The 9,250-nt window shown below is 36.8% G+C and overlaps 1 protein-coding gene across 1 annotated transcript; it reads right to left on the reverse strand.

Annotated features, from left to right (window-relative positions):
- Positions 1 to 1,253: 1,253 nt before the first annotated feature.
- Positions 1,254 to 7,668, reverse strand: LOC141600452 (COP9 signalosome complex subunit 2-like). Its single transcript, XM_074420688.1, has 12 exons — positions 7,498 to 7,668; positions 7,275 to 7,367; positions 5,789 to 5,867; positions 5,188 to 5,428; positions 5,012 to 5,086; positions 4,791 to 4,925; positions 3,896 to 4,083; positions 3,193 to 3,261; positions 3,014 to 3,104; positions 2,780 to 2,914; positions 1,616 to 1,728; positions 1,254 to 1,532 (listed from the first exon to the last, which is right to left on the reverse strand). Exons 1-12 carry the CDS (start codon positions 7,505 to 7,507, stop codon positions 1,442 to 1,444), a joined length of 1,320 nt encoding a protein of 439 aa, XP_074276789.1. The 5' UTR covers positions 7,508 to 7,668; the 3' UTR covers positions 1,254 to 1,441.
- Positions 7,669 to 9,250: the final 1,582 nt, after the last annotated feature.

Below are 9,250 nucleotides of genomic sequence, written 5' to 3' on the forward strand. Positions count from 1 at the left end.
GATTTTATCAGAAGGTTTGACTAGCATATTATAATTAACAGAATTAATTTGAAAGTTTGGTAATTGACAGATTACAATTAGTCGATTGTTAGTTTTCTTTGTAAAATGGAGAAAAATTTCCTATTTTACAATATGCTAACCAATATGTTGGGGTAAGCAGCATATTGTAAAACAGCATATTGACCCCAAATATATTGTTTCAATATGCTGTTTACCAAACACTAAAATTAGCATATTGATTGGTCAAACATGCTAAAACCCTTGAATATGCTAAAAATTGGCCAATATGCCGTTAACCAAACATCGCCCTCGTATAAAGGTTTTCTTCTGACAGTTTTGTAATGATACAATAGCAACTCGACATAACATTGCTACGCGGGTTAGAGGCTCAGATGAGATGTGTATTCGGTGCCATAAGTGTTTGGAGATATGTCTCTATGATATACAGGATTGTGGTTGAGTGGAAAAGGTGTAGAAGAGGCTCGAAATAGAGGTGATTTTCGGCTGTGGAAATGATAGGGTGAGGGAATAGATAGAGGAGAACATGAGGGTGATGGATATGAACGAATGTATGGATTGTATGACTACTTGTTGGGCAACATGGGAGAGGCGGAATAAAGCCATCTTTGAAGTGGAAGAATAGAGGGCGGATATGGTGATGAGGCAAATAAAGGAATTGCTGCTGTCGTGAAGAACAAGGGGAGTCAGGGGAAAATGTTGAAGACCGGCTAGTTGTATTGAAGGTGTTTGGATCGGTGTGTAGAAACACAGAGAGGACAATTGAGTGGTGTTGGTGCAAGATAAGAAAGGGATGGAACCACAAGTGGCGGAGGCAATTCTTGTTGGAGTACGGGAAGCACGTAGGAGAGGGAAAACAAGAGTGATTGTGGAAAGTGATAGGCTTGACTGTGGTGAATGATCTACAAATGCGAAGACAACATGAACTGAAATTTTCCTAATTTATGATGATATCCATTCTATTTGTAATCAGTTTGGGAATTTTTCTTTTCTTATATTCGTAGAAACTTTAATAGGGTAGCACATAAACTTGCTCATTATGGTCCTTTGTTGGAAGGCCATAGAGTATGGACGGAGGATTCTCCCCATACATTGCACATTTTGCGGATATAGAATAGGTTGTAAATTAGACCCGATTTGGGGGTTTATTCAAAAAAATAAAAATAAAAATAGGAGCAGCTTGCATTTCCATGGACCAATTCCAAAATTGCAGACCAAAAAAACCCAGGAGAGCTACTCGCAGATAAAACCACCCATCAAGGGAATTTGCAATTTGTAGTGTGTTTGTAATACAGTTGATGCTCAAATTCACATGTCACTTGACTGGAAAGGCCATATAAATTCGCCGAGGCTTCTGCAACCTTTGCATGAAACCCAACACAAAATAAATCACAAGTATTCATACAAAGCCCAACCTCAATTCTCAGCCAACACGATTGTTAACCGTTTGATATAATGACTTGAGTTGAGTGTTCCATTTGTCAATAGCTGTATACTTCTTCATTCCCTTTGACCTGTAATATACATTAACGCAATCAGGTATGCAAGGATCATACAACAGTGTGATTAAAGCACGAGCAGCAGTAGTAGTATGTACCGGTCGCTACGCTCCAGTAATCTGTTGACTTGATCAATGTGTCCTTGTACTCGGTTGTCCAATATTAGCGACACCAATAACTGCTCAACATCTTGCTCTGGCACATTAAGCTCCTGTGTGCCATTAAATATGAAATTAGAACACATGGCTACTCCCAGTACAAAAGCGCACATATAGTATGAAAATTGCCTTTGTTTGGAAATTATCATCCACAAAAATCAGAAATTTATCAAAATATGCAAAACTTCCCCACACATAAATTTTTAAAAAGGTTCAAATCATGGTATAAAATTACAACTGCAGAATCGTATCACGACCTACTTTTAAAAAGTTTTTCAGGTTTCCTAAACCATCCAAAATATACGCAGTATCATTGTATCAAGATGCAACGACCAATGCTGAAGAACAAGTCTCAAACAACACCACCTTAGTCCCAACAAAGGTCGGGGTTGCTAACATGAATCATCATCCGAATCCGTATAGGTTTGAAGTCGCCAATACGGTCAAAGGTAAATAAACAAGGGAAAAGAAAATAGGTAGATAGTAAACAAAACAAATGTGTTTGTAAAAACTAAAATAAAAATAAGAAAAGCGTGAAAACCAAGTTCAAAGGTAAAGAGGGAAAACGGATTTATAAAAAAAAAATAGAGTATAAGTGGTTTTTTTTTAAAATATATAAATAAATAAGTATTTAAGCAAAAATATACAAAACCAATGAAAGAGTTAAAAATATAACCCTGGTACAAGGACAGCAACTTCAAATTTCTCTAGTTGTTCTTTCCTCGTTTCATTCACCAAGTTGTGAAATGTGTAAGACTTAACCGACCAAAAAGGTCACTTTTGAATAAAATTGAGCAAATCTCCTAGAGACGGTCTCACAATAACTTATTGTGAGAGATGATTATACAATTTCAAGTAAAATAAGTACCCAAAGTAATACAATGGATACAAATGATATAAAATGGTTTACTTGTAAAAATGGTCACTATCAACGATAAAATGGGTACACATATTATGAACAAAGGTATTAAATTAAAGAATCCAGTTTGGGTCACAATCAACAATAAAAGATTTACGAAAAAAAACACATGAAGGGGTAAGAAAAAATTGGTCTCTCACAAGTATTTGTGAATAAAAATATGGTGTCAGGAATGCTTATTTTACCTTGGATATAAAAGGTATTCTGATTCTAGTGTAAGGTTTAATCAACTTGAGCAACACTTGTGTTCTGATGTTTTTCAAGAGGTCTTCAATGTAATTTCGGATGAAGGGATCATCCATAATTGTTCTTCTATTACTCTGAGCCATCACAACAGCATTTTGTAAGAGAACTATAATAATAAGGTAATAAATATACAAGGCACTAGCGGTAAGAAAGGGATGGCCAATCATCCAGACCTTTAGAATCTTCTCAAATTCAAGAATCTCGTTTCGCTGATACGCTGCTATCAAATTGGTCATTGCTAAAATTTCAGGATCATTCTTATACCTGCATTAAACCTTTGAGTCATCGAACATGAATCGTAAAGCTCACAAATCACAATGCCTGCTTTGAGGGAAAAGAGAAAAGAACATACGGCTTTGCCTCCTGCCCATCAAATGGGTTGACCTCTGATTCCATTAACATATTAGCAAGAACCAAGTATCTGAGATAAAGAAAAAAATGACACCGTTAAGCAAGAAAGTGGCATATCGTCACTAGATGCCAAAGACAAATCATCAAAGGTTCAATGCAAACAAATTTGTTATTTGAGTTCATAAATAAGAATATTGCATGGAAATAATTTTATTTATAGAATAGCCTCCAAATGATTCAGTTGTTTAAAAATAAAAAATTGACCAAAATAGTCTCCACGAGAAACCGCATGAAACAGCACTTAAATAAAATAAAAAAAGTCATTTTTTTATGGACCAACAAAGAACACAGAAGAACGTAGGTTAAGTGATTGAAGAAAAATTGACCAACATCAGTTCCACAAGAAACTTCATAAAACACCACTGATGGCCATAAAGGTCACTTTTTAATGAATCAAAAGATAACATAGTTGCCTATATTACTCAGACTTGGGTATGGGTGTTGGATACAGGTACATCTCCAAGTGTCGGACTTTCAAAGGCTCATATTTGAGACGTAGATTATCCTAAATGACGAATATGGAAACACGTTTGCAAGTAACAACCCTCCTTATCCATGAGTGTCACGCCAGAAACGCGTACCCGGCCCCAAAACTGAGAAGTCAAAGTAACATATAGAACGTTAGAGATGACTTTGTTACATACTTTAGACACTGGATTCGCCGTACGTTCCCAGCTTCATCATAATTCTTAAATGCCTCGAAAAAATCAGTAGCTGCTTCTGCCCACTGACGTTCAGCCATGTGCATTTTTCCACCACATTCATGAATTATTCCCATTATCCTTGGATGTGGTATAGCTGACTTCACAGTAAGAGCCTTCTGGTACAATTGCTACAATTTGATACACAATGATTCAGCAGAAGGCGCGAGAAGCTCAAGAATTTGACAACTTAAGTCACAGGAGAAAGATCATAGCTAATTACTGAAGAAGAGAAGAATGGAAAAGGCCAGCACACTCAAGAGTTCATAATGGAACACTTTATACAGCACACTAAACATCACAGACTGAGAGAGATAAAGATCATATTGTATCATATAAGTCACATTTCAGAAAATAAATCATACTAGTCAACAACACACTAATGCATTAACAGGTCTGCAAATACTAACACAACACACTGATGCACAAGCTAAAGAATATTGCCCATACATCCCAGAGGTGAAAGTTACGCCTTAGTGTATTGTGTCGTCATATTCTTCAGCGTGTCATCATATTCTTCAGCATACACATAATGCAATTACTTTCTAATTTCTAATTACTAACCTTTTAAGTTTTAAGCCGATGCCCTAATCAAAATGTCGATATCATATAAACTGCTGATTGCTATGCAATACAATACGGTTTGGTAAGTGTGTCGAGACCAAAGTGACACGAGACTCCATTTCCTTTCTATTTCACCGAGATTTTTCTCCCCATAACATTATGAGCTAAAGATGATGACAGCCTTCCAAAATCTCATGCTTTTAGTCACTACAACGCCTACAAGTACAATGCAAAGAAATAACCAAAAGACAACATAAAGTCATAGATGTTCTACCTTGAGTTTCTTGTTGTTCTTAGTCTCAGTATACATTTGAATCTCTATTGCATATACTTCCAACAGCTGGGTTCCTTTTTTCTGATCATCAGTGCCATCTTCCTTTTGGCATGATTTGTGGAGTTCCTTCAAGATCTTCCAAAGATTTAAACAAAAAGAAAGGGTTAAAACAAAGCCTACACATTTGTACACCCAAAGAAGAGGCTAAAAAATCTCAATACCTTGTTCATTCGCCCATACTCACCCATGTCGAACCAAATTTTGCAAAGCTTTAGATTAGTTTTAAACCAAAGTCTCTGACAATCAATAAAACAAGTCAGTGAACAGGAAATACTCAGTTACTCACAATACACCAATGCCTAAAACAAGCAGAATATCAGTATCTTGTACTCCTAACCTCGTTCTTGGCCTCTTCAAGAGCAATCAAAGTCGTTTGGTAGAACTCTTGCAGGAGATCAAAGTTGTGGCTTGCTGAGCCAGAAACAAAATCCATAATGTTGTTGATACACTTCTCACTATAATTTCTAGTCACCGCAGATTTTATGTACGTCAACATCTCCCTATATGCTTCCATCATCTCTTTATACTTTCCAAGCTTGTAATATAGCTTCACGGTTTGCTTCAATGCTTTGAATCCCCTAAAAACATTATCGCCCATAGGTACAATATTACAAAACTAATCATGAACCCACTAACAATATGAAAATCTGTTTCCAGAATCCTTCAGAACTTGCAAGAAGCCTGGAAGCAAAAGTTAACTTCTGGATAGTACATAATAGTTAAGAACGAAACAAGTGATCAGCAAGTTAAACTTTAATGTCCTACAGTCCTACTCATTCATGTAAAACATTCTAACACGCTAACTTCCTTTCAGCACCCACTTTTCCTTGACACATCTAAATCAAAACAGTAGGGACTGAGCCTTTAAGTTAAGTTTTCACTTCCATAGCATATTTTACATGCACTTCTGAAGTAACATATGATGATTTATAGCTCACCAGTCAGCCTTTTCTGATTCCATGCTAACTACCTCAGCAAAGCCAACAAGTGCACCTTCGGGATCAGTTTCAACCAATCCTGAAAACAACATAAAGGCAGGCATCAGCCTCAAAAATTATAATCCGCAAAAGCACGTAACACGGGCTCTGAAATGGAGGAGGAGCCCTAGCTAACACAGTGTAGAAGGCTCAAGTTCCTTTAAACAAGAGAAAAGGAGATATGTTTGTAAGCACCAGCCACTTAAAACATTAAAGAAGCAAAAGTAAACAGCCAGGGTCCAAAGCAATTCACACACTGATAGTAGCCCAAAAACAGGATAAACCAGTTCCAAACGAAAAACATCAAAAAGACAGTGAGTGTGGCACATATCTATGACAACTTCAAATGCATCATTTCAAAAGTTTAGATTATTGATTGTCACGAGATCCAAGAGGCAGAGTAACTAAAATTGGTGTACTAACATGTACATTTATTCTGTGTCATGTTTGAGCAACCAAACAAATGAAACGATATTGTACTATTGTAGTTAAATGGATATCTATAAAATACCTATAGTATAGGTCCTCCATCACAGCAATAAAAAATGGAAACACAAATAAATGAAAAATGTGTAGAAACTAGAAACATAGAAGTTTTTTTATTTCAATGTCAATTTTCACAGAGCAAGAACAGTAATCTTGCACTGATAAGATTCAGTTAGAAATCAAAAGAGGATTTGGGAAAACTAGAAGAGTAATCACATTTCCGAACTCACACAGAGGGAGTGCACTATTATTGGTATAGTAGAAGAAATAAGCAAAACTGGCTTTGCATTGAAGTAGCCTATAAGAACTAAGAAGGCACACGGCGTACCTCCATCAAACAAACAGACACAGGCCTCTTGGAATACGAAATATCAATCTAAAGAACAAAACATCTCCTGCTTATCTTGCTGGCGCAGAAGATTCACCACCACCAATGGTGGAGCAAGGATTTTAAGTGTTTGGGTGGGGGTGGGCCGGTGGGGTAAACATAGGTCAAAGTTTTAGCGGGAAAATTAGTAATGACTCGAGTAACTAAGGGAAAAATCAGAACTTTTCATGACTGGGGCAGGGGAAGGCGACAGCTCCTGCAAGCTCACTCGCTTCACTACTCTTCACCAATGTAAAAAAAAAAAAATCTTTCCTCAGACAACATAAACAGGCATCTCAAAGTGAAGCCGACTATAATAGCTCACACGAAACACATTACACTACCAGTAGCAATACCATAAACCTAAACATAAAAACTATCATCAAAACCCCAATTCTTTAAACCCTAATGAGCACTGAGCAGAGATAACTTGAACTACAATAAATAAATAAAAAACCACTTCTTGAAACGCGCACCGACGACATGATTGAAGTACAATGGCAACAAATTACAGCAAATAATTGAAACCCTAAAAAGCGATCAAGCAATTAAGAACTAAATAAAATCGAAGAACATAAAATTACAAGAAGCAACCTTTGGAATTGTAGTATTGATTCTCAATATCGACATCAAGTTCATCGGCATCGTCGTCGGAGTATTCAAATCCGTAATCTTCCATATCTGCATCTGCGACATCAAATTTTACTCCGTATAAATCATCAAATCATCAAAAATTCATATACAAACAAATTGAATTGCGAATATCATTACAGAAAGCATGATAATTGCAGCAAAAAAATTCATGATTAAAACTCACCGGAACCCATAGTAGCTGAGACTGAGAGTATCGGATTTTTTTAACTAAGTTGAGTTTCCGGTATGTAGAAGTTTGGTGTTTTATGTTCGATTAAGTTTGAATTAAACAAACGAAAATTTCCCCACAGGCCACAACCTATTTTATGTACATGACTTTGCCGAGAAATATTGTGTTTAATATCCTCGAAAAAAACCTCTTTTATCAAAATTCGTTTTTAAAATCTCGGAAAGGAAATTATTGAGTTTTGAGGTCCCGTTATAGATGATCATGGGCCGAGCCCGTAGAGGTTCGGGTTGGGTCAGTTCAGTCACGGCAATGTTATGGGTCGGACTAGGCCAAAAGATTGACTCAAACCCGACCCAAAAATAATTTGAGCCTTCTTGGGCAGGCAATGGGTTTTTTCGTCAAAATAAAAAGTCCAAACCCCTAATAAAACAGCCTGGGTGTCCGAGTTTGGTCGGGTTATGGGTTTTGGCCATTAGATCACCTCCAGTCCACGTAGACGGCGATTTTATATGAATTTCGAAAGTTTATAGTCGTACGATCGCATGGTCGCTTTAAAGTAGAGTTGTTATTCCTTATGGCAGATTGGCAGCTAGGCATTTCACAATAGCCTCATATTGCCACAATTCTCACCTCAACGTATGACGACTTTTAGGAAGAGTCACCAAGCCTAATGGCGTTTTTTAATTTTCATTTAAAAAGTCCTTATTTACGTGTTTTAGTATTTCCTAAACCCCAACTCACTTACTTATTCACCTATACTTTCACCTCTCTCTCTCGCTCACCTCACCTCACTCTTCCGCACACCTCCAACAGCCATTATGAACCTTACGTTATTACTTTAAATAAGTCATAAAAATTTGCAGGGAAAATCATGAGTTTTTAAAAATTTCTTAATATAAAGTACGCGGAGTCACCATAAGAAAAAAGTCAAATGAAACGTAAGTAAAGTCTATACAAAAACAAAATATAAACATACGTAACTAAAAGGGGAAGCCATATCTCTCAAAACAAAGCAAATATCAAAATAAGTGAGTCTATACTACAACAAAAGGTAAATGTCGAAAATGTTAACGCTCGCTAGCTCACACATGTGTCCACTCTAAATAGCACCGACTTCAACCTGTACATTCATTATAAATGAAGGTCAAACTTAAGGGGGAGTAACGCAGGGTAGTTCTCTCATCCTTATTACATCAAAATGCGAATAAGAAGAAGCCATTAAAAACCTATTTCAATATACGCAAGTCAAGTGAACACAATGAGAGAAGAATTAGTAACATAGAGAAGAATTGGTAACATCATTACATGTGAGCTCAATTGTCAACAAGGAACATACAAGACCATTCACAAAAGATAGCCCAGCTAATACAAGCCTTACCTCAAGTGATATTCATTACTTAAATTAAGATCAATCGAGATGAGTATAAGTTCAAACCATTCATACAAACTAAGACACAACTCTCGGGGTACATGACACATGCAATGTGGCATAACTATCAAGACTAGACTCAACCCTCTTGATAAGACGACGACTATATACGATCCTAATCTAAACCTGCGAGACTCTCGAGATAAACATACCCCCATTCGACATGCGATGACGTTTCACATCCAACACTCGATATAAGACCCACACAATATGACCACATGTCGAGAAATCCTGAATCCGGAAACATGGCCACACAACATGAGCAAAACGTCTAAAGGAAGCGGAACCAATTCAAGTAGCAAATCAATTGCATAAGGA

This window comes from Silene latifolia, chromosome 1 (assembly GCF_048544455.1).
Source record: "Silene latifolia isolate original U9 population chromosome 1, ASM4854445v1, whole genome shotgun sequence".
NCBI classification, from domain to species: Eukaryota; Viridiplantae; Streptophyta; class Magnoliopsida; order Caryophyllales; family Caryophyllaceae; genus Silene; species Silene latifolia.

Bases quoted from the DNA above. Each gene is read 5' to 3' on its own strand.
- LOC141600452 (XM_074420688.1), bottom strand. The intron at 5,087-5,187 runs GTTAGGAGTACA...ATTGATTGTCAG, and splicing joins TTGAAGAGGCCAAGAACGAG to AGACTTTGGTTTAAAACTAA. The intron at 3,262-3,895 runs GTATGTAACAAA...TCTTTATCTCAG, and splicing joins CGGCGAATCCAGTGTCTAAA to ATACTTGGTTCTTGCTAATA.